Source organism: Cetorhinus maximus, chromosome 18 (assembly GCF_964194155.1).
Source record: "Cetorhinus maximus chromosome 18, sCetMax3.hap1.1, whole genome shotgun sequence".
Classification (NCBI taxonomy): domain Eukaryota; kingdom Metazoa; phylum Chordata; class Chondrichthyes; order Lamniformes; family Cetorhinidae; genus Cetorhinus; species Cetorhinus maximus.
The window spans coordinates 24,739,537-24,766,090 of NC_135896.1; the positions used below are offsets into that span (position 1 = coordinate 24,739,537).

Genomic DNA, 26,554 nt, shown 5'->3' on the forward strand with positions numbered 1-26,554 from the left:
AAATTTTAAATCTGAGATTGATAGATTTTTGCTATTAAAGAGTATTCAAGGATATAGGGCAAAGGCGTGTACATGGAGTTAGGTTGCAGATCAACCACTGAATGGCAGAACAGGATCAATTGTCTAAATGGCCTTGTCCTGCTCCTAACTTGCTATGTCATCTACCTGAAACGTTAACTCTGCTTCTCTCTCGACAAATGCTGTCTGACCTTGAGTATTTCCAGCATTTTCTGTTTTAGCTCAGATTGCCATCATCCACAGCATTTTGCTTTACTGTAGAATATAATAGTTCTACTTATGCAAAGCTGATAATGATTGACTAGATGACCTTTAAATTAGAATTTTACAACAGAGAAACATAGAAAATAGTAGCAGGAGTAGGCCATTCGTCCCTTCGAGCCTGCTCCGCCATTCATTATGATCATGGCTGATCATCCAGCTCAATAGCCTGCTCCCACTTTCTCCCCATATCCTTTGATCCCTTTCGCCCCAAGAGCTATATCTAGCTCCTTCTTGAAAACATACAATGTTTTGGCCTCAACTACTTTCTGTGGTAGCGAATTCCACAGGCTCACCACTCTCTGGGTGAAGAAATTTCTCCTCATCTCAGTCCTAAATGGCCTACCCCGTATCCTCAGACCCCTGGAGGCCTTTCAGCCCATCACACCCGTGTCAGCACTCCAAAAGAGCTATTCTCTAGCTCCAATTTATGGGGCCTTTGCCCCAAAATTTTTCAATTATTTATTGTTCAAATATATTTCCATTTTCTGTTTAAAAGCTATCTTGAATTCTGCTTTCTCCACTGTTCTTGGAAGAACCTTCTGGGGAGGGAATTATTGACATACAAATGAACAATTAATCAGAAAATAAACCTGCAATAATATTATCAAATAAAAGTGTTGAGGTAATCAGTGAGAATCACTGTTATGTACCTTACACTGTTACATATGTCAATGACTATCAATTACTTTGCATTACAACATTTGGTTATTAATGCCAATTATCTCACATCAGTATGAATGCCAATCCAGGGAGGCTGCAGGCATAAGCTAGCCTGGTCTGAACAGTTTCACAGGGGAGTACTGTTAACCTGAATTTAGCTAGCATCTTGTATATAAAGCACAAATGATGAATAATGAGAAAACTTCAGAAGTATCACCAAAGGCTTAAATACAAAGTCAGGCTTACAAGCAGAGGGAAAAAAATGCTCATCAACTATCTTTCGACAGATAGAACTGACCACACAAAATGATTCTCTCTGCTTTTCCAGCTCCAGTTAGCAAAGCATTAGACATTTCTTTGAATTAATATTAGCAACAAAATTGCTGTTTTCCAGCATTTGTTGCTCTTTGCAAAATAGTATCTTTGCAGAAGAACATGGGGATGGAATTCCCTTCATTTCCCCCACCCAGACCTGTTAATATGTCCCTTTATGGGGTATAACTGAACCTTATAATATGTCCCTTGATACGTATAGCTGCAACTGGTAATGCACCACTTGATGTAGCATTGAAACGTCATGCATTTACCACTGAGTATGATGCCCATTATTACTTACCACAATAAGCAGAATCACTGATATGGTGTAGTAAAATGAATCCCTGAACACAGACCACTGTGTCAGATATACGATCTGAAAAAGTCAAAAATGAGGCTATTGAAAAAGAAGCTGGGATTTCTCATGAGAACTTTTCCACATTTTGTTCCTATGGTTATCTCATGCGCATTCAATGCCTCGAGCACTTTCAATCCTCACACCCATGCCGAGGTGAGAGATTAGCACTCAAACTTTCACAGTTATGCAGGAACATGACCAACGAAAAGCGTCTCATCCTAAAAGCTGCCACATGTCACAGTTAATCTTCTTACCTATTTTCCCCGTGTCCTTTTTTTTGTTTTGTTATTATGTTATGTTATTCCTTCCTCTTAAATTCTCTCATTCCACGATCAGAATGGTGGAAATCCAATCTGTTGGCAGGATCATGCTAATCTCGCTGCTCGGCCCACCACCAGCGATGCTCAGCAAGGTGGAGCATTGTGGCATTTTATCTTACGGGGAGAGAAATACCTGAACTCCATTCAGTGGGTCTCCATAATGGCACAGCCAAAATTAGAAACCCATAGTTTGTGGAAATTGCAGGTGTGACCTTGCACTCTACCACATTTTGAGTTAACAATTCTCCATTTAAAATATTGGCAGTTTTAAATAAAAAGCTCATTAAAATTTTTGAAAAATTCTATGTTATTATTGTAAAGATATATCTTGGCAGACAATACATTGGAGGCTGCACTGCACTAAAATTAATAATAGGGGTACACGCTTCTCAGTAATTCACATTTCCAGTTCCGAAAGGATAAAGGTCATTTGAACAAGAGCAATGGTTAGCAAATAAATACAACATTAATCTGTGAATTTGAATGACGCGTCTGATGACTTCTACTATAAGGTTTTTCTATTCTTTAATGAGAAAAGCCAATATTATCTCAAATTTGCCAGGCTAATTTAATACAACACAAATAAGTTTGAGCAAGTGTGGATAATTCTTAACGATGATTATGTAAACATTTGTGAAAAATTAAGAATTTTCTGTGATTCCAGGGAGGCACAGTCCTATGCTGAGGGACGTTACTCTAGATCATCCTCTGAAACCTTTCTTTTGCTTTGCAATGTGAAAAAACAGTCAGGCTTTGACCTTCTTTGGAGGATTAAAAAGGTGTTTGAAGCTACGTTTTCTGATTAAATCAATAGAGATTAACATTCTTTAAAAGATAATGTCAAATGTTTGCTGTTCCAAGTGGCCCATATATGAATACTCTTAACTGGTTGTGTCCGTTTCTATGTATTAGTTTTATCTTTTGAATATTATTTTATTTATATGTTTTAATGGTATATAAAAGCTTGGAATAAGGAAATGTCATTCAGCCCATTCATGAGTAACTTACCCTATCATTTATTCTATCTCATCTATTTAGTCGTAGGAAAAGGTTCTGCCTAAGTGCCCCCTAATCACCAAAGGGGTGGGGGGGGGAGCTGAATTTAATGCCCCCCCCGCCCAAGGTGGGTGGTCATTTAATTGGGTGCAAGGTTGCCAGGTGGGGCCCCTCCACCTTCTCACCTCTGACCTGATTATGTCTGGGCGGGAAGGGCTCGTCGGTAGCCTCTCCACCCCAGTGGCAATCGAGGCCCTTAACTAGGCAATTAATGCCCACTCAAGGGCCTCATTCTGCACTGCTGGGTAGGGTGCCATCAGCTGGAGAGGCGGTGAGAGCCCTGTGTTTCACCCTTTGGGGAAGTCTTGATGTATTTTGCCAATCAGGCACTTAACTTGACAGTGGGATCTTGGGGCAGAGGTCCTGCCCACTGAGAGCTGCCAACCGAATGAGAGAAGTGGTGGCAGCTGCACCAGAGGCTGAGGATCAGCGAGGGACCCAGGCACAGGTGAGGGGTGGGTGGGTGGGGTGGGGATCGTGGGTTGGGGGTCGTAGGAGAGGAGGGAGTGGGGTCGGCAGCAAGGGCAGGGGGTGGCTTTCAGCAGCCCTTCCTTTTCCTGATGCTGGGTCCCTCGATCAAGCATTGAGTGCCCTATAACAATTGACATCTCCCAGCCTCCTCCCGCCCCACCACCCAGGGAGCCTGCATGTAAACCCAACAAGGCTTTGCTTTTCAGGCTCCCTGCATAGCGAGTCCCTTTCTGCCACTGGTGGAATGCCACTGGCGGCAGGATAAGGCCCGTGAATGGGTATTAATTGCCCACTTAAGGGCCTCAATTGGAGTGGGGTGGAAAGGCCATCCATGAGCCTTCCCGCCCGGGACATATTCGGAGCAAAGGCAGGCAGGGTCCTCACCTGGTACTCTCCAGCCCAATTAAATGCTCCCCCGCCTCCGAACAGGCCTCAGGGAGAGCATTAAATTCCACCCTATATCTGTGATGATACTGCACTCCCTAACACTGAAGTGCTACCCCTGAAATGGGGTTTGAACCCACATTTTCTGACACAAGCAGACCTGGAGGAAAGGATCTCCCCCTGCTTCAGACTGGAATCGGGTCGGCCAGGACTAAAGCCAATTCTATGGTTGTAGCTTAAAACTAGTCTAAAGGCCTGCTAATATTAGTGCTGGATCTAATCAAATGTAACATGTCACATGTATTAACAACTAAACGTTGCTTTTATTGCAGGAACTACTTGGTACGTAGCTCCTTAAAATAAGGTTAGATAAGAATTTCCAATTGCAAGACCTTACTAGCTTTCCAATAATACATGAACAGATGTCAAACAAAATTTTACTTCAACTTCAGAACATGTCAAGCAATTCCACAGAAGGTGGTTTGAATGAGGGATTTTCTCCATAAACCAGTGCTGAAGCAGAGTTCATGGGCAGAATCTTGAGGAGGAGATCGGGATCTTGGTCGCCGCCTGCAGAGCCGGTGAGAGCCCCGTGTCGCCTCTCTTCGGGAAGGCCTACCCCATCTTGTTCCACTCAGGTACTTGACAGAATTGAAGTCACGCCCGCTGAGAGCTGCCGGCAAATCAGTGATCAGCAGCTCTAGTCAACGGCAGCGCCACCAGGGAGGCAGTGGTAGCTGCCGGTACAACACCCACCTGAGGCCGAGGATCGTCACTGGATCCCAGGCCAGAGGTGAGTGATGGCTGGAGGAGGGGATTGCAGGAGTAGGGGTGAGGGGTTGGCAGCAAGGGAAAGGGGGTGCTCTCCGCAGGCTCCCCCACTTCCCGATGCCAGGTCCCTTGATCAGGCACTGAGTGCCTTTACCTAGGATCCTGAAAGCAAGCCCGTGTGCTCCCTGCATGGTGAGCCACCGTTGGGTTAAGTGGTGGCAGGGTGAGGTCCTTAACTGGACATTAATTGCCCACTTAAGGGCCTCAATTGGGAGTGGGCTGGAAAGATGTCCACAGGCCTACCAACCATGGACTTAATGAGGGAGGAAGCAGGAAGATGGTGGGGTCCCCCACCACCACCCCCGCATGATTAAATGCCCCACCATCATCAAACTCACCACAGCAGAGGGCTTAAGATTCTACCCCATATTTTTTTAAGTAATTAGATCGCATGTATAAAATAACAAGATTTTGTCCAACAGAGGAGCTGTAGGATGTGACACATTTTCATATCTTAAAAAATTGTCAAGAAGTTTATTCATTTTGAGATGTGGGCTTGTGTGAGATAAGGTTTCCTACTTGCAGTATATAATTGTGTTTCCTGATGCTGTCATCTGCCCATGCCAGTTCTAGAGGGCATAGGAAAATGTTATTTTTATTTCCATCGGTGACGTTCAGGTATTCTGTGTGTAATATACAACCGGCAAGCAAAGGGAGGGGAATCCAAGCAACAAAGCTGGAGCTTCTTTCATTTAGTAGGTGTTTTCACAATGCTGGTGCCCTGCTCAGCGAAAGAGGGGATCTACAAAAAGATGCTGATGGATGATATGTAAGATGGCTTTTCTTTTGGTTTCACTGTGCCACGTTTTACACAGGAAAATCAGGCCTGGATTTGAATTATTTTCATCCCTCCCCCAATTAATATACCTATACAGTGGTTGTTACTATGTCTAGCAGCTGCTAGCATGAACAGAATATTGGGCAGAAATTGAGTAATTCCTAGATTCTTAATGAAACAAGCTCCTTGTATGCTCAACAAAGGGAAATAGATTATCATTGAGATTGGCACAATGCATTGGACGGTTAACATATCATGCAGTGATTTGATGTCTTTTCAGGCTATAATTCCTAACATTGACATGTATTCCCTTGAGTCTAGCAGACTGACGGGTAATCTAATTGAGTTGTTTAAAATGTTAAAAGAATTCAATAGGACAGATAAAGTGAATCAATTTCCCCTGTGAAGAAATCCAGAACAAGATTTTCTAGTGGCCTCCAGGCAGTGCTCCCCAGCCCCCACCAGGATCCCCCACTACAGTGCTGGCCTGACTGCTGAGTCAATTTTTTATTTAAAGTATAAAAATTTGGAGGGAAGGCGCCTCAGCATTGAGGCACCCTCCCTCTCCCTCTCTCTTTAACCAGAACCTAAAACTGCTGCTGTTTCCAAGCCAGCGGGCCTCCTTTGGACCTCCAGCTTGGAAAGCCTGCCCACCACCACCTTTAATTGGACAGTGAGCTTGCCCTCTGGCCACTGATTGGCCAGTTCATTGCTGGTTGACTGTTCTTCACACAGCGCGGGGTTATGACCCCCATTTGACCCTGATCTTTGGGCCCTGAAGCCCATGGGGAAATTCCTGCCCTGTGTTCCTATAAACTTAGAGCTAGGCCATGCAGGAGTGAAATTGGGAACCACTTCTTCACACAAAGCGTTGTAGAAATCTACAACCCTCTTCCACACAAGGCATTGGGCGCTGGGTCAAATGAAACTTTTAAGACAGTGATCGATAGATTTTTCTTAGGTGTGGGTATCGAGGGATATGGAACAAAGATGGAAAAATGGAGTTGAGATACAGGTTTGTCATGTTTAATTGCTGGAACAAACTCGAAGGGCTGAATGGCCTAGACCTGTTACAATGTTCATATGGCGAATTTGTTGACTAAGCCATGCGGTCAGTGGCAGCTGCTAATGTCAAGCTATTTCTCGTAGGCAAAGATTGCAGCCTGGGTGGCTCTCATACCTGCTAGTGGCCAGGACTGGACAGGCAGTCAAAAAGGCCTGGAGAAAGGTCATCAAGCCATCATGCATAGCTCAAGGAGAAGGGCACAAAAAAAGGGAGAAAATGAAATCATTCACCTCCCTGATGAATGTTAAAAATATTTCTCACGATTAAATTTAAAAAGCAACCAGCAGATGTCAGCAGATCTTCCCTTTCAGAGTATGGGAGGTTGGGAGGAGTTAGTTTCAGAGATGCAACTGGCCTCTAGGGTGTCAGTAACAGGATTTCTTGTCTCTGGATGAACTAGTTGTCAGGGATGTTGCATTCAGTAAATAGATATTTGCAGATCTAAGTGAATGATTGAATGGACTGCTGTGGCTTGTAGTCTCTCATCACAAACCTGTTCTATATATCAACCAACTACATATGCACTTATTCCAACTGGTCAAAAATGACATTTACAGGTGAGTGGTATCTTGTAATGTGGCGTAATTGTTCAAGGAAGCCCATTTTCCAGTACTGAACAACCGTCCCTGCTAATCTTGTCACTTTGGTTGGTCAACTTCCATGAAAGGAAACTAGAAGATTTAAAAGCTAACTTTTTGCGGTTAGTCATTCTAAATTCTGAGGTTAAGTGGGAAGAAGGAACTCTGATACATCAAAGCTGTGCATATCACATTTGAAACAGCAAGATCGAAAGAAATTAGCAAAGGAAAGCCAGGTAGTATTTGCCCATCAAGAGCATTTACTTTTAAAACATGGTCTCACATGATCCAGACAAGTTATTTAATCAGGTAATTTATCCCTTGTGGATTTTGTCCATTTAATCTGTTTGATTAATGCACCATTTTAGTATGGCTAATAATTTTTACACTTCATTTTTTCTATATACAGCAACTATGAACAAATACTTTTAACCAGCAAAAGCTTTTTTGACATTCTGAAGTGATGGCCATTCACATCTGCACCGTCATTAAGACCTATTTCTACCTCTGTAATATCTCCCATTTCCACCTTTACCCCAGCTCTTCTACTGCTGAAACCCTCACCTATGCCTTAGTTACCTCCAGATTTGACTATTCTATTGCACTCCTGGCCAGCGTCCTACATTCTACCCTCTGAAAACTTGAGGTCATCCAAAATTCTGCTGCCAGTGTCCTAAAGTGCACCACGTCCTGTTCCTTCATTGCCCCTGTGCTTGCTGACCCACATTGACTCTTGGTTAAGCAATGTCCCAATCTTAAAATTCCCATCCTTGTTTATAATTCCTTCCATAGCCTCACCCTTTCCTATCTGTGTAATCTTCTCCTACCTCACAACCCTCCGAGATACCTGTGCTGCTCTTATTCTGGACTCTTGAGCATCCCTCATTTTAATTGCTCCACCATTGATAGCCATGCCTTCAGTTGTCAAGGACCTAAGCCCTGGAGTTTCCTTCTGTTATAGAGTTGATTTCAAAGGCAACTTTTGTTGGCATTGCACACAGTGTTTTACCACCTTCTCAATATTGCTGTCCATTCCTGGCCACCAAAGATATCTTTGCGCCAGCGTCTTCATTCTGGAGATTCCTGGATGGGCACTCTGTACCTCTACTAAGAGTGGTTCCTTTCCTTGTGAAGGAACTATAACTCCTGCACCCCACAATAGAATACCATCTTGACTGCTCTTTTCATACCTTTGGTTGAAAAATGGCTTCAAATCATCAGAGACTGGTTCCTGGGACCATCCATGTAACAAGTGGTCTCTCGTTTGAGACAGGGCTGGATCATGATTCATCCAGTTTCTTATCTGCCTGGCACAGACTGGTGAGGAATCCAGGAAATTCATCACTAATACAAGCTCTTGGGGAATTGGGACATGATCATCATCCTCTTGCAAAGGAAGGAGACTTAGGGCATCGGCATTTGCTAAATGAATTCCTGGCTTATGCACAAAGGTGCATAAACTAAAATTGCCGCTAAAATTAGGGCCCATCTTTGAATTTGTGCAGAAGCTATGGGAACGATAGCCTTTTCTTCGCTAAACAGACCCAAAATTGGTTTGTGGTCTGATACTATCGCGAAATGTCGCCCATGCACATATTGGTGGAATTTTTTACAGCAAAAATAACGGACAGACCTTCCTTTTTGATCTGAGAATATCCTTTTACAGCTGTGGTAAGTGTCCTGGATACATAGTCTATCAGTCTCTCAGTACCATCGTCCATCTTGTGAGATAGTATCGCTCCCACTCCATAGGGGGACAGATCGCAGGTTAGCACCAATTCCTTTGTCGGATCGTAGTGCACTAACAAATTTGAAGAGTGCAAAAGCTGTTTACCTTTCATGAAGGCTTCTTCTCGGGTGATTTCCAAACCCAATGCTGGTTTCTCTTTAGCAGTGAATGTAGAAGGGCTAGAACCATTGATAAATTTGGTAGAAATCGGCCATAATAATTTACCATCCCTAACAGTGATTTAAATTCAGAGACGTTCTTAGGTGCAGGTGTCTCTCTGATTGCTTTAACCTTCTCTTCAACAGGGTGTAACCCTTGGACATCTACCCAGTGGCCCAAATAAATGACTTAATTTGCCTGAAAAGTGCATTTTTCCTTCTTTAGGCGCACTCTTGCTTCTAAAAATCGTTTCAGGACTTCCTCTAGATTAGCCAAGTGTTCCTTTTCTGAGAGTTTAGTTATTAGTACATCGTCCAGGTAGAACACAGCTTGAGGTAGTCCTTGTAGCAAGCTATCCATCGTCCTCTGAAAAATGGCACAGGCCAAAGAAGCACCGAAGGGCAGACATGTGTACTGATATAACCTTTTGTGGGTGTTTATGGTCACAAATTCTCAGGAGGCATCATCCAGTTCCAGTTGCTGATATGCATGACTAATGCCAAGCTTTTTATATGTTGTCCCTCCTGCTAGTTTGGCATAGAGGTCTTTAATCTTGAGAATAGGGTACCTGTCCGGTTTGGCTGCTTTATTGACCGTCAGTTAATAGTCCCCACAGGTCTGGATGGTCTGGTCTGGTTTGAGGACAGGGACTATAATCACAATATTCCGTTAGTTGTTTTAATTTTGCCACGTAGGTAACCATGGTAACTTGGAGCTCTATTCTGTGAATTAAAGCTGGTCCTCTGCATTGTGACTGAGGGCTTGGGTTGGAAATGTTGCTTAACGAGGACTACTAATACATTGAAGGTCTTTGAATCGGGGCACTAGGGGCTGTCAAGCTTCGAATTAAACTGTAGGTCTTGTTCCCACAAATACTCAGGAGAATCGCTCTCCTCTTTTCCTCCCCCATGATTTTATTGGCTTGAAAGTAGAACGAAAGACATTCTATATATTGAGACCAGTCGTCAGTGGCTGGCTCTAAGGGATTGATTCTGCCAAGCTGTGACATCTCGGATGAGTAGGTCTTCCTTTCTTTTTAATTATCTTAGATACTCACAATCGCTGGGCGAGGGACAGTGCCGGATCTGATTTATCCTCATCGGCAGTTTTTTATTGAGTTGATTTTCCGGGCAACTGTTCTTGGTGGAAACATTGAACTTTATTTACAAGACAGCAGCAGCAACTACATGTGTGCATCAAACTCTATAACTAAAGAAGAACTCTCTCCTAGAGGTTCTCCGCACTGCTAACTCATTGGCTTACACAGATCATGTGATCTTACAACACATTCTTAAAGCTACTGTCCTATGTTTATCCGAACTATAATTACTACATCTTCCAAACCTTTCCACCTCGCTTTCCTCCTTAAAATCCACCTCTTTAACCAAGCTTTTGGTCATCTGCCCTAACATCTCCTTAGTACCTAGCTGTCATATTTTGCTTAATAATGCCTCTGTGAAGCACCTTGAGATGTTTTATTCCTTTATTGGCGCTATATAAATACAGGCTCTTGTTGCATAGCACAAGCCTATGTTCAATCCTTTAATAAGATTGCTATAAAAAGGGCAATTATTACACCTCAGGTAGCACAATGCTGCAAGGATAGGTTAAACAAACGGAAACAGTTTCCAAAATATATGAGGCAAAGCCTGCTGAGGCAAATAACAGTGAAACTGCTAAAGGAGAAACAACAACCCCTTCCTCATCACCGTGGACAGGTGCTGGATTCTCTGGCAGGCACTAGCGATGTAACACATACGCCTGCCTACCCCCCTACACATTAGGTACCCTTGCACTGATTTGACCAACCCTGGGGGATTTAACATTGGAGTACACTGATGCCCATGAACCCAGTAGGATTGTGGCCGACGGACTTCCAGGGATATCCATTCTGAACAATAATGTCAAGTTAACGCGGTTTTTATTTTGTTCCGTATTATTTTTAAGAGAAGTATTTTTAGTCGGACTGACCTGCCCTCCAAAGATTCCACAGACACCAATGATACACAGTATGTTAAATACTGCCGAACCAACAATTGTTCCAACTCCGACATCTCCATGGGTGATGAAGACTCCTGCAAGGAACATAAACAAATGTGTTTTATTGGATTTGCTTTACTGACTTTCATTACAAGAGAATTCAAAACAATTGCATCTCCTTTTAAGGATCTGAGTGATTGCCAGGATTTTGTTGGGCCGATGGGATGAGATGCCCAACAATTGGGGAACTAACGGGGAAAAACTGATCTGACAGATGTGATAATTTCTAAGTGTTAAGTAATTAGGAATATCCCAGAAATTGTTAACTGCTCTAACTTGCTGTTAAAGACTGCTTCAACTCTTGTAATAGCATTGAATTTACACATTACTAGCTATTAAATCTCTCTTTTTAGCTTTCATAATGCTTTTACAGACTGGTTAAGTAAGTACACAAGACCAGCAAAAATATTTTAGCAGCCTCACAACAGGAGTTTTCTGAAAACTGTAGGTGAATTTTTAACTCACTCAAAATACATTTACTTACACAGACTTAAAGTTGGGCCCAATTGTGTCTAGGAATCTAGCAGTGAAGAACAGCCTTTTTATTCTAACTAATTAGAAGAAATAAAGAAAGAACTTGCGCTTATATAGTGCTTTTCACATTCTCTGGAAGTCTCAACAAACTTCACAGCCAATGAATGAATAAGTGTAGTTCACTGTTGTAATGTAGGAAAACATGGCCAATAATATGCAGGCAGCAAGGCTGCATAAACAGCTATGAAATAAATGACTAGATGATCTGTTTCTGTTCATGTTGGCTGAGGGATAATTGCTGGTCAGGATATCAGGAGAGCTCCAAATCCATGACCATTTCATTTATGGTTGACAAGAGCAGATGGGGTCTTGCTTTAGCACTTCCTCTAAAAGACAGCACTTCTGACTGCGCCACCCCTTCAGTACTGCACTGAAGTGTCAGCCTAGGCTAGGTTCTAGTCAGTGTAATGGGGCTTGAATTTACAACATTCTGATTCAGAAACAGAGGGCTGAATTATATGGGGCGCCATGGTCCTTGCCCAACCTCACCCGCACACCCCCACCCCCAACCGCTGGACAGTGGTGAAGCCCGCCCATGGATGAAGGGCGACCTTGCAGTTACTTAATGGCCAACTGGCTATTGTTCACCCAGAACTGTGGCGGAATCTACATTTTGACCTGGATTTCCATCCTCAAGGCGGGTGGTGGGAGTTGGGAAAATTCCCAACAGAAAGTGCCGCAAAGGCGGGATCTTTATTGTAGGGGGGTAGGTGTGGGCTGGAGTCTGGCCAGCTGACCCGGGAAAAAATTTGAAGGCAGCTACAGGGGCTGCTGGGTGTGGAGGCGGGCTGACTAAAAGGCACGCCTCAGTGCTGTGGGACTTTGTCCCAGTTAAAATGAAGACACAAAGGCCCTCCAGCCATCACCCCTCACACCCACCTCACCCTCCAAACACTCCCCATTCCCCATCCATGCCACCTCATGCCCCCACCCACTCCCTATGGCCTCTCATGCCTGCTATGCTCAGTTCTGCCCTTCCACCCGTCCATTATGGCCCCCCCCATGCCCCAATGCCAAGCTGTGGCACTTCCATGCCAATTGAGCCACTATACACTGTCTAGAACCAATGAACCCTAGTGTATAGTGGTATGTAAAACAGAAAGCTTTGAAAAGAGTAATTTATTCATAACTTTCTCCTATTTTGAAAAAAAAGTCTTCATTACAACCTAATAAAAATGTCAATCATCCAGACACATTAAAGTATCAATTACAAAAACCACAAACCCTGAAACCACTTAACTTGTGTAACAAACATCGTGAAATCGACAGCAGAGATTAGAGAACCTGAGCTGTCAATCAAATAATGTTTCCTCTAGGGAGCATGTAGCCAAGCTTACACAATGACCACCCACTCACCATTCTCTGACTGAAGAAATTCCTCCTCATCTTGGTCCCAAAGGGCCTACCCCCTATTCTGAGACTGTGTCCCCTGGTTCTAGACATCCCTGCCAGGGGAAACATCTTTCCTGCATCTACCCTGTTGAGTACTGTAAGAATTATGTAGAGTTCAATGAGATCACCTCTTATTCTTTTAAACTCTAGAGAACACAGGCCCAGTCTCTTCAATTTTTCCTCAGAGGACAATCCCACCATCCCAGGATTAGTCTGGTGAACCTTCATTGTGCTCCCTCTTTGGCCAGTATATGCTTCCTTAGGTAAGGAGACCAAAACTGCACACAATACTCCAGGTGTGGTCTCACCAAGGCTCTACACAACTGCAGAAGAATTTCTTACTCCTACACTCAAGTTCCCTTGCAATAATGACTAACATATAATTTGCTAATTGCTTGTTGTACCTCCATGTTAGCTTTCACTAAGTTATGAACAAGAACATCCAGGTCTCTATAGACATCAACACTTCCCAATCTCTCTGCATTTAAGATATACTCTGCATTTCTATTTTTCCTACTAAAGTGGATAACTTCACATTTTTCCACATTATATTCCATCTGCTATGTTCTTCCCCAATTACTTCATCTGTCTAAATCCCCTTGAAGCCTCTTTGCATCCTCCTCACAACTCACATTACCACCAAGTTTTGTGTCATCAGTAAACTTGGGAATATTACATTTGGTCCCCACATCCAAATCATTGATATAGATTGTGGATAGTTGGGGCCCAAGCACTGATCCTTGCGGTTCCCCATTGGTCACAGCCTGATGGCCTGAGAACGATCAGTTTATCCCTGCTCTCTGTTTTCTGTCCATTAACCAATCCTCAATCCATGCCAGTGTATTTCCCCCATTCCAAGAGCTCTAATTTTGTTTACTAATCTCCTGTGTGGGACCTTATCAAAAGGCTTCTGAAAATCCAAATACACCACATCCATTGGTTCTCCCTTATTTATTCTACTAGTAACATGCTCAAAAAACTCAAACAGGTTTATCAAAACATGATTTCCCTTTCATAAATCCATGTTGATTCTGCGCAATCTCACCATTATTTTCTAAGTGCCCAGTTATCACATCCTTTAGAATAGATTCTAGCATTTTCCCTACTTCTGATGTCAGGGTGACAGGTCTACAGTTCCCCGTTTTCTGTCTCCCTCCTTTCGTAAATAGTGGGGTCACATTTGCTATCTTCTAATCTGCAGGCCATGTTCCAGAGTCCATAGAATTTTGGAAGATGATCAGCAATGTGTCCACTATCTCTCTAGCCACCTCGTTCAATGCTCTGGGATGTAGATCATCAGGTCCAGGGGAATTATCAACTTTCAGCCCCATTGATTTCTCCAGCACTACTTTTTAAATAATACTAAGTTCCTTCAGATCCTCAATTTCATTAGTCCTTGGCTCCCCAATATTTCAGGAAGTTTTATGTATTTTCCTCCGTGAAGACGGACACAAAGTAACTGTTTAGTTTCTCTGCCATTCCTTATTATCCATTATAAGTTCTCCATTCTCTGCCTGTAATGGGCCCACATTTTACTTTACTAATCTTTTCCCTTTTACATATCTATAGAAGCTTTTATAGTCTGTTATTATGTTCCTCGCTAGTTTAATTTCATGTTCTATTTTTTCTTTCTTTATCAATTTCTTGGTTCTCTTTTCCTGAATTTTAAAATGTTCCCAATGTTCACGCATACTACTTTTTTTGGCAACTTTATATGTCGCTTCCTTTCATCTGATAGAATCCTCAACTTCTCTTGTTATCCATGATTGGATCACTTTTCCTGCTAGGTTTTGTACCTTAAAGAAATATAAATTTGCTGTAAATCATGTATTAATTCTTTAAATGCTAACCATTGTCTGTCTATCGTCATACATTTGAATGTGATTCTCCAATCTACCTTGGCCAACTTGTCCCTCACACCTTCATAATTTCCTTTGTTTAGATTAAAGACCGTAATTTCGAATTGAACTACATCACTTGAAAACTTTATTTAGAATTCCACCATATTATGGTCACTCTTCCCTAAAGGCTCCTTTGCAAGACTTTTAATCAGCCCTTTCTCATTGCACAATATTAGATCTAAAATAGCCCCTTCTCTCGTTGGTTCCTCAACATACTATTCTAGATAACCATCACATATACATTCTAGGTATTATTCCTCCTCAGCATTAGTGCTAATTAGGTTTACTCAGTCTATATGTAGATTGAAATCCCCCATGATTACCTTATTACCCTTGTGACATGCACCTCTGATTTCCTGATTTATACCCATGCCCTACATTACCACCACTATTTGATGGCCTATAAACAACGCCTACCAATGTTTGCTGCTCCTTGCAGTTTCTGGAGATGCCTACCTCTGCAATGGAATTGACCAGGTCGGGAGTGCCAGATGAGGGCTTTTGACAGGAACCGGCCTGCATCCATTAAAGGCACTCCCGAAAATCAGACAGCCCAGGAATGGGATCGGAACTCCCGGAATCTGAAGCCGACCACCATTTTTAAAGGGCTTCTGAGTTCTCCCAACTCTGTGAAAATCCAGGCCTAGATGTCTAAATTTGTACCATGTCGCTGGTGAAGCTATAGTGGGAGTGGCTCTGAGGAAATTCCCAGCCAGCCGTATTTTCATATACTTTACTCTTGTGGTTACCTTTTAGAACAAAGCAACTTAATGAACAGTTTTTTATCTGTTATATCCAATATGAAAATGCACAACATTTATTGGCTGCGAGTCACGTGTAACATTACCAATAACTGAAGCAAACAGTTCAGGTGCTGAGCTTCCAGCTGCCATGAATGTGGCACCAGCTACATCTTCACTCAAATGTAATTTCTATATAAAGAAGAAAGAAAAAACAGGATATTGGAAATATTTCCAGTCAAATTCTATCATTCCTTTGGTTTTTGGAATGACTTGAATAGCATAGACACATAGGTAATTTTCTCAATGATTATTTTTATTTTCTGTTCCACTATATGCTTTCATGGGTCACCAACCACCCTGATCATGATTGTTTACTTCAATTCTCTGGGACATTACTGTCTGTCATTCATACTGGAGTTACACATCATCTTTTGAACATTTTTAATAGTATGTGTGATCTTTACCAAATAAAGCAAGAACAATTTTCTAAAGATAATTAGCAAAATAGAGGTTGATGAGTTCTTGAGATTGGACTTAACTGGTAAAACCTGACGTGTTACATGGATTCTTCCCCATTTCGTTTGCCACACTATTTCAGCTGGGACACCATGGAGTGGCTGAAGTTTTTCCTTGGAATTGTGTTTAGAACAAACAGGTTTGGTAGTCCCGTAGGTTCATGCAGTGCTCAAGAACATTGAGAGCATGCAGTAAATCCATGAGTTCCAGCTGCATTTGACACATCTCATCAGAGCTATGAAAGCAGATTCTACTTGAACTCATGTTATTCTGAGTAAAATATACAAATACACACTCTAACCGAGTTCATTTTATTGCTAGGCAAATGCCTAATGTTTTACACGAGTTTCAGGTACCACTTTTGTTTCTAGTGCTTTCAATATCTTAACTAAATGCACTTTAACATACCTCACATATTTTTTCTAAAGCTGGAACAAAGAAGTCATCACAAACTATAGCTAGTGCGTAAAACATATACACAGCCTGTGAAGAGAAAAGAACAAGTGTCACTCATTTTATCCCAAAATGTTTTTTCCTCTCTAAGATTCCGACATTTACTGCTCTCTCCTCCCCCCAAAAAATTCCTTTAGCCATGATTTCTGTTTGTATCCTGAAGACAAAACTGCCTGGGCTGTAGCATTCACCAGGCATAACGTACATACTATCTTCATCAATGGGCAACGGGAGTGGGCACCTGCTGGGAGGTGCTGAATTGATAACTTCCCCATTTTAAGATGAAAAGCTATACTATTCAGAAACGTTCCAGCTAGTTGACTGTTTTAAGAGTTGCCAAAGCCATGCCAGTTATAAACCAACACAGCAAAAAGAATTAATGAGCCCATATATTTAATTGCAAGCTATGTGATAGATGTTGAAAGCCTTTCTGCTTTGCTTGGTTACTGATAGAATTTATTGACTGTTGCAATTCAGAGAATGCCCTCTGCATGGTCCTGCTGGTTGATGGCACATTCTGTGCTGCAAACCCTTAGAATCCATTCTCTTTGGGATCCTCATTGTCATCTACCTCATCATTGTGATCATTTTTGTTCTCTTCCACAGAAATGATGCACATTGAAGGAAAAGACTCACCTTTTAAGACATGAAGGATGTGTTTCAATTCACTATGGACAGTCATTAAACTGAAGAGCCTTGATTGGCTGGAAACGTTCTCCATTTTCCAGCTGTAACTTTAGGAGGCTGGTGAAGCCCCAAGGGAAACAACCTATACAGCTGAAAACTGTTGGAGGCAGGGAGAATCCACATGGAGTTTTATGGCCCAGATGTTTGCACAACAATATTCTTCAGTAAACAGTGAGCAAATAAATATTTACCCTGAATAATTACTGCCAAGGAACATTATACATCTTCATGTCACATTCCTAAGTAGTATTACAAGCACATTGTGGAAGAGGTTATGAACATTTTTAGAGTATTTGCAAAAACAAGATACATCACCACCAACTTCAGAAGTCTCAAAGGAGCTGGGTGGTTGTCTCAGCTGGAAGTTCGAAGAGCAGCCAGACTTTTTTTAGCACCTGTCAGCATTTTACTTTTGATTGGTGAGGGAAATGATGCTTGCAACTGTCTTTGAGAATTGACAGTCTTCCCTATTAAGTTTTGTTTCCATTCTGCTAAGGTACTTAAAATTGTTGATTCATTCACATGGTCCTTCACCTCATCAATTATTTTAGGCCTTAAAATAAGCCAGTTGGCTTATTTTATAGCCTGCTATAGTCCAGGCATTTTGACAGTGCTGCTTTGTAGAATTTATACTGTTCAGCCAAAAAAGATGCACGTTTTCATTTAATACATTTCTTGACTAGAATACTGACTTACTGAAACATGGTTTGCATTGTAATCTGCTGTTAGTTGCTTTCTGTGCTTCATGGGAAGAACAATGCGCATTATATTTATTTGTATAGGCTAAGCGATGTGATCGAAACTTGAATAATCTGAACAAAGCTCCTTTTTTAATGACTTCATTTATCACTGCTCCTAAAATTAAAATGCAGTGGACTAGAAAATAGCAACATCCCAGCTCAGTAGTTAGCAGGGTTATTATGCAGTTATCACTTTAAGTGCCTAGATGCCTCCATATTTGAAACTAAGGTGATGAGGCTGCAAAATTCAATAAGACACAAAATGGGTGCGGGAATTCCAATGTACGATTAACCATTGCTTCCGCTGCAGACAGCATGTAAGATTGTAAGATAGCACCACTTAATGCTCGCCTGCAATACTTAAAGCCAATCTGCACCGCCTAAAAGGGAGATGCATTCTGGCTGCAGCAGGAGCTGGCAGTGGTTGAGGAAGTGTGTCTGAACAGGGAGAACACTGAATAATGCTACAAAAGAACACAAAGCATGCTCCGAGGTTCTGGACAGGACGAGGGAGTGCTCCTCTATCCACAGTGATGAGGAAGCCCTCCAGAAAGAGCCTGCAAAGGCAGTGGAGGCAGACAGCCACCATGGTTAGTGACAGCTGTGTAGCTGTGGCCAGCAGCAGGGCAGAAACCATCAAAGATAATAACATGCTTATATCTAATTCTCCTTCTCCCATCCTACTTCCCCATCATTTTACTATCTCTTCTGATTTACACGCTGCAAATGGTCTAAATCCTCTTGAGGAAAACTTCAAGAAACCTAGGGAAGCATTAAGAGAATGTAGACCTTCCAATCCTGGTCTCTGCTCCTTAGAACCATAGAAAAGTTACAGCACAGAAAGAGGCCATTCGGCCCATCTTGCCCATGCCAGCCCGAGGACACCCAGGTGCCCTTTCTTAATCCCACCTTCCTGCACCCAGCTCATAGCCCTGCATCTTACAGCACTTAAAGTGCAGATCCAGGTATTTTTAAAAAGAGTTCAGAGTTTCTGCCTCTACCACCAACTTGGGCAGTGAATTCCAGACACCCACTACCCTCTGCATAAAAAAGTTCTTCCTTATGTCCTCCCTACACCTTCTGCCACTTATCTTGAATCTATGTCCCCTGGTTCTAGAATTCTCCACCAAGGGAAACAATTTTATCCCGTCCGCTCTATCTATTCCCCTCATAATTTTGTACACCTCAATCAAGTCACCTCTCAGCCTTCTTTGTTCTAAGGAAAATAACCCCAACCTATCCAATCTCTCCTCGTAGCTACACTTTTCTAACCTTGGCAACATTCTTGTAAACCTCCTCTGCACTCTCTCCAGATCTATTACGTCCTTCCTGTAATGTGGTGACCAGAACTGCACACAATACTCCAGTTGTGGCCTCACCAGTGTTTTATACAATTCCTTACAACATTATATCCTTACTTTTATATTCTATACCTCTGCCAATGAAGGACAGCATTCCATATGCCTTCTTTACAACCTTGTCTGCTTGAACTGCTGCCTTCAGGGACCTGTGTACTTGTACGCCAAAATCTCTCACTTCATCTACCCTTCTTAGTATATTCCCATTTATTGTGTAATCCCTGTAACTGTTTGACCTCCTTAAATGTATGACCTCACACTTCTCTATGTTAAAATCCATCTGCCACTTTACTGCCCACTCCACCAACCCATCTATATTGTTTTGGAGATTATGGCTATCCTCTACACTATCCACTACTCGGCCAATCTTTGTGTCAACTGCAAATTTCCCAATCGTGCCCCCCACGTTCACGTCCAAATCGTTAATATATAACAAAAACAGCAAGGGTCCCAACACCGAGCCCTGTGGAACACCGCTTGAGACAACTTTCCATTCGCAAGGGCATCCATCGACCATTACCCTTTGTTTCCTGTTACAAAGCCATCCTTTTATCCAGTTTGCCACATTACCCTGAATTCCATGGGCTTTTACTTTCCTGACCAATCTGCCATGTGGGACCTTGTCAAATGCCTTGCTAAAATCCATGTACACAACATCCACTGCACTACCTTCATCAACCCTTCTTGTCACTTCCTCAAAGAATTCAATCAAATTTTTGAGGCAAGACCTTCCTTTAATAAATCCATGCTGACCATCCCTGACTAGTCGATGCCTTTCCACATGACAGTTAATCCTATCTCTCAGGATTGATTCTACTATGGATGTCCCTGAACCTTTCAACCCATATGAAAGATGGCACCTCTGACAGTGCGGCCCTCCCTCAGTTTCCAGGTGTAAGGGCCAGGAAAAATAATTCCTTATAGGTTTTCCTTCTCATCAAGTTGAGGGATTTTAGTGCTAGAGAAACAACATTTGCCCCACTGTGGATACACAGTGACAGCATTAAGCATTCCTAGTTCAGGACCAGCACAGCCAGCTGCAAATTAGAACTCACTTCACACTGGACAGAGAATATGCTTCAGTCCAAATCTCTGAAAAGAACCTGTTAATGCACCAGTGTAGCTTTTACTGGTTCCTATACCAGCCATTTTTGGGACCTGTTGTAGTTAAATTATCTTACCAGCCAAGGGGTAATTTTCAGCTCTGGGTTCATGCTTACTATAGGGTTAGTATTATGAAACTCTGCTCCTGGCATTGAGTCTCACTTGTTTTTTTTCTAATCATTCGTGGGATGTGAGCATTGCTGGCAAGGCCAGCGTTTGTTCCCCATCGCTAAATGCCCTTGAGAAGGTGGTGGTGAGCTGCCTTCTTAAACCGCTGCAGTTTCTATGGTATAGATACACCCACAGTCCCACAGTTAGGAAAGGAGTTCCGCGTCTTAAACCCAGAGACAGTGAAGGATTTGTGATATAGTTCCAAATCAGGATAGTGTGAGGTTTGGAGGGGAATTTGCAGATGATGGTGCTCCCGTGCATCTTCCCTGACCTTTGTTGAGATCATGGATTTGAAAGGTTCTGTTGAAGGAACCTTGGTGAATCTTGTGCATGGTACACACTTCACAGAATCACAGAATTGTTACAGTGCAGGAGGAGGCTATTTGACCCATCGTGTATGCACCAAATGAGCATTATGACTCGGTGCCATTCTCCTGCCTTTTCCCCATAACAATGCACATTGTTTCTATTTAAATAATCATTCAATGCCCTCTTGAATGCCTCAATGGAACCTGCCTCCACCACACTTCCAGGCAGTGCATTCCAGGCTCAAACCACTCGTAGTGTGAAAAAGTATTTTCTCACACAGCATTTGCTTCTTTTGCAAATCACTTTAAATCTGTGCCCTCTTGTTCTTGATCCCTTTATGAGCAGGAACAGTTTATCCCTTTCTATTCTGTCCAGCCCTCTCATGATTTTGAACACCTCTATCAAATATCCTCTTAGCCTTCCCCTCTCCAAGGAGAATAGTCCCAACTTTTCCAAACTATCTTCATAACTGAAGTTTCTCATCCCTGGAACCATTTTTGCAAACCTCTTCTGCACTCTCTCCAATGTGATCACATCCTTCCTAATGTACGGCGCCCAAAACTATACACAATACTCCAGCTGAGGTCTAACTAGTGTCTTATACAAGTTCAGCATAACCTCCTTGCTCTTGTACTCTATGCTCCTATTAATAAAATGTAGGATACTGTATATTTTATCAACTGCTTCCTCCACTTGTCCTGCCACCTTTAATGACTTTTGCACATATACACCATGTCCCTCTGCTTCTGCAAACCCTTTAGAGTTGTACCCCTTATTTTATATTGTCTCCCCATGTTATTCCTACCAGAATGAGTCACCTCACACCTCTCCGCATTGAACTTCATCCGCCACCTATCTGCCCATTCCACCAACTTGTCTATGTCCTTTTGAAGTTCTACACTGTCCTCCTCACAGTTTACGATGCTTCCAAGTTTTGTATCATCTGCAAAATTTGGAATTGTTCCCTGCACACCAAATCTAGATCATTAACATATATATCAAGAAAAGCAAGGGTGCCATTACCAAGCCCTGGGGAACTCCAAACTACAAACCTTCCTCCAGCTTGAAAAATATTCATTAACTATTATTCGCTGTTTCCTATTACTCAGCTAATTTTGTATCCATGTTGCTATTGTCCCTTTTATTCCATGAGCTATAACTTTTCTCACAAGTCTGTTGTGTGGCACTGTATCGAATGCCTTTTGGAAGTCCATGTACAGCACACCAACAGCGTTACCCTCATCAACCCTCTCTGTCACCTCTTCAAAAAACTCCAGCAGGTTAGTTGAACACGATTTCCCTTTAAGAAATCCATGCTGGCTCTTTCTAACCAACCCACATTTTTCCATGTAACTCTTAATTCTATTCCAAATAATTGTTTCCAGAAACTTCCCCACCACCAGAGTTAAACTCACTGGTCTGTAATTGCTGGGCTTAGCCTTACAATTTTTTTTGAACAAGCATGTAACATTTGCAATTCTCCAGTCCTCTGGCACCTCCCCTGAGTCTGGGGAAGACTGAAAGATTATGGCCAATGCTCCTGCAATTTCCACTCTCACTTCCTTTAATATCCTTGGATGCATCTCATCCGGTCCCAGTGCCTTGTCAACATTGAGTACCGACAGTTTATCCAATACCTCCTTCTTATCAATTTTGAACCTTTCTAGTGACAAAGTTTCCTCCTGTGTCACCATGGCATGGGTAGCACCTGCTTCCTTGGTAAAGACAGATGCAAAGTATTCATTTAACACCTCAACCATGACCATGCCTCCATGTGTAATTCCCCTTTTTGGTCCCTAATCGGCCCTACTCCTCCTTTTACTATCCTTTTACTATTTATGTGCCTATCGAAGAAGGGATTCCCCTCTATGTTGCTGCCAGTCTTATCTCATAATTCCTCTTCGCTTATCTCATTTGTTTCTTCACCTTTCCTCTGAACCTTCTGTATTCAGCTTGCTTCTCAATTGTATTTCCTACCTGACACTTGTCATAAGCACACTTTTTTCTTTTTATCTTAATTTCTATCTCTGTTTTCACCCAGGGAGCTCTGGATTTGTTTGCCCTACTTTTCCCTTTTGAGGGAATATACCTTGACTGTGCCCGAACCATTTCTTCTTTGAAGGTAGCCCCATGTTCAGCTACAATTTTTCCCGCTAACCTTTGGTTCCAGTCTATTTGGCCCATGGTGGAGGGAATGAATATTTAAGACGGTGGATGGAGTGCTTTGTCCTGGATGCTGTTGAGCTTCTTGAATGTTGTTAGAGCTGCACTCAAGTAGACAGTACTACGTCACAATCCTGACTGGTGCCGTGTAAATGGTGGACAGGCTTAGTGGAGTCAGGAGATGAGCTACATGCCACAGAATTCTAAGTTTCTGGTTAACTCCCAATATGTTGATAGTGGGGGATTCATCAAGGGTAATGCTGTTCAACATCAAGGGGAGGTGGTTACATTCTCTCTTTTCGGGATAGTTATTGCCTGGAACTTGTGTGGCACAAATGTTACTTGCCAATTATCAATCCAAACCTGAGTGTTGTCCAGGTCTTACTGCATGTGGGCACAGACTGCTTCAGTATCTGAGGAGTTACGAATGGTGCTGAACATTGTGCAATCATCAGGGAACATCTCCACTTTTGACCTTATGATGGAGGGAAGGCCATTGATGAAACAGCTGAAAATGGTTGGACTGAGGACACTGCCCTGAGGAACTCCTGCAGTGATGCCCTGGGGCTAAGGTGACAGGTCTCCAACGACCACAACCATCTTCCTTTGCGCTGGGTATGACTCCAACCAGTAGCGAGTTTTACCCCTGATTCCAACTCAATGTTGCTTGGACATCTTGATGCTACAGTCAGTCAAATGCAGCATTGAAGTCAAGGGCAGTCACTCTCACCTCACCTGTGACGAATACAATTTTAAGTCAGAGCTACAATGTTTTAGCCCTACTTCTGCTGCTATGTTTGCTCCTTCTAGGGCCTATGAGATATCTTCAAACCACTCAAGATCATTTCAAGTAGGCTAGTAAAGAAAATTAATGCCTTGCATTTCTAAGAGCCTTTCATAGCCTCAGGAAATCGGTAAGTGCTACTTACAGTCAATGAAGTATATTCACTGTTCATAATGTAGGAAATGCAGAAGCCAATCTTCACAGCAAGCTCCCACATACAGACATGGGTTAATAACCAGATAATCTAATTTATTGATGCTGGTAGAGGGATAAATCACCAGGGCACGGGGAGAACTCCCTTACTCTTCTTTGAAGTAGAGATATTGGATCGTTTATGCCCACATGAAAGGGCAGACTGCAACTTGGTTTAACATCTCAGATGAAAGAGGACACCTCTGGTATTGTAGCACTCCCCAGGTACTGCACTGGAGTTTCAGCCTAGATTTTGTCAAGTCCCTGGAGCACTATTTGAACCCACAACCTTCTGACTCAGAGGCAAGAGTGTTACCAACTGAGCCAAGGCTGAAGAAGAGAACTTTTACCCCATCGGTATCTGCTTGAATCATATCCAGTTCCCAGGGATGAAAGACAGCACCCATCATCCAGTCCTATAGAAAGACAATTTATATTTTGTTCAGAAAAACATCGATGATATTTTAACGATGAATAATTCTAAATTAAACCACTTTGTTGGGTGACTGATCTGGAAAATGGACCATTTACATCAGTAGGCTTATTGCAGCTTTTTGACAATGCTCAACAAGTCACTCTTATGGTAAAGCATTTCATACTCTTATGTAACAGAAATCACAGGTATAACACAATGAGGGCTTTGTTCTGCGCGTTGACCACATGGGATATGTTGATGGAAACCAAAATAAAAAGGAATGATTGAATGCAACTGGCATCTTGATCAAGCTCTCCAAAGACATTGTGAAACGAACGGCTTGTGGAACAGTATAAATTACTTTTACTGGTTCCAGTGGGAATCAAAGTAAGGTGAATTAAGTGAGATTTTCAGCCAGGAATGTAAGATGGCATCTAAGAAACAGAAAATCAAGGTCTGAGGAGGACAGCATCAAAGTTGATTTTAAGTTCCAACTCTAACATCAAGGGCTTCAAGGCATTCTCATACCCGAAATAAATATCTTAGAAAATATGTCTGGAGGGCAGTCTAAGAACAGCAGGAATGTATCCTACAGAGAAGGGCAGCTCCAGGAGAACATGATTCCGTAAGAATTCGGGAGAGTGGATTTTTCTTATTTTCTGGGATTTTCAGGCATTATTCTAGTGAGCAGAGGCAGGACGTGGGAATTGAATGGCATCCATTACAAAGTGAGTTCAAACCCGATTATGGAAGTTTAAGACTTTGAAATCAGTTTAAAAATAAATCCGGAGATAAAAATAACTGGCATCAGTAAAAATGACCATGAAACTACTGTACTGCAGCAAGTTGAAGACAATTTGTCGGCTGCAAGAAACCTTCATGTCAATCTGTTACAGAAGACCTTATCTTGAGCAACACCTGGCCATTGCGTAAACAGTCCTATCTATATCTTCCCCCTTCCAAACACAAAGATGCCATCATCTAAGAAAGATCTTTTGTGAACACAAACTCATACAGCTCCCATTCATGCTAACTCCTTAATGTCACTTCCATATATTACCAGCTCTGTAGCCACAACCACAATCAGGGCAACCATAATCTTAATGAAAACCCTGTGTGTGTGTGTGTGTGTGTGTGTGTGTGTATGTATATATGTGTGTGTATATATATACGTGTGTGTGTATATATATATATTTATGTGTGTGTGTGTGTGTGTGCATATAAGTGTGTGTGTATATATATATATGTGTGTGTGTGTGTCTGCGTGTGCGTAATTGTTATATGGCCTCCTTAATTTAGTGCTCCTCCTGCATGTTAATTGAGTGGTTGAAGTGCATGAGGCAGCTGTCTGCTGAATTCAAAGAGGTAATTCATGGCCTTTGTCACACATTAGCAATAGTCTTGCTGAGGGCAATAGAGGTGCTACTGAGTGAACCATCTGCACAGGCTTCTCAGGGACTGTAAACATGCATTATCCTGACAAGTGACACCAACTTGCCATGCCACTTGTACTGGGCACTGGATCAGTATGGGGAGTAACCCGTGGGAAAACTGATCTCCTGAGTGAAATCTTGTGGAGGTGATGGGGGTCTTGCTTGCCAGCTGGAGAGCAGTGAGAGGCCTGTTTTGCCTCCTTTGATCAGACAGTTGGGAGGCCAGCGGCGGGCCTTTTCCCAGAATCAGGACCCCAGAGGCAAGCTCCCACCTGCTGAGAGCTATCGGACAATCACAAGCCAGCAGCTTTTTTGAATGGAAGTGCCACTGGGAGCTGGTGGCAGCTGCTGGAACGACAACCAGAGAAGTCCCGGGATCGCAGAGCGACCCAGGCCACAGGTAAGTAATGGCAGGAGGGGTTTCATGGGTTGGGATCACAGGGGAGGGGGCGGAAAGGGTTCCTCACTAAGGGGAGAGGGGGGTGGCCCTTAGTGGGCTCTCCCTTTCCTGATGCTGGGTCCTTTGAACAGGCACTGAGTGCCTTTGAAAGAGGGACTGCCCCCACTGCTCGACCCCCACCCCTGGAGATGACAAACAGCCTGCACAGGTCGCGTGTCAACAAGCCTGACTG

At 42.6% G+C, this 26,554-nt stretch overlaps 1 protein-coding gene across 1 annotated transcript in view; it reads right to left on the minus strand.

The window, feature by feature from the left end:
- The window catches only part of LOC144692999 (sodium/potassium/calcium exchanger 4-like), a 278,798-nt gene that overhangs the window by 65,037 nt on the left and 187,207 nt on the right, over positions 1-26,554 (minus strand). The window contains exons 4-7 of the mRNA XM_078562236.1: positions 16,522-16,596; positions 15,702-15,786; positions 10,959-11,062; positions 1,559-1,633 (exon numbers count right to left, since the gene is read on the minus strand). Of these exons, the coding sequence (XP_078418362.1) occupies positions 1,559-1,633; positions 10,959-11,062; positions 15,702-15,786; positions 16,522-16,596 (339 nt within the window). The remainder of the gene's footprint in view (positions 1-1,558; positions 1,634-10,958; positions 11,063-15,701; positions 15,787-16,521; positions 16,597-26,554) is intronic.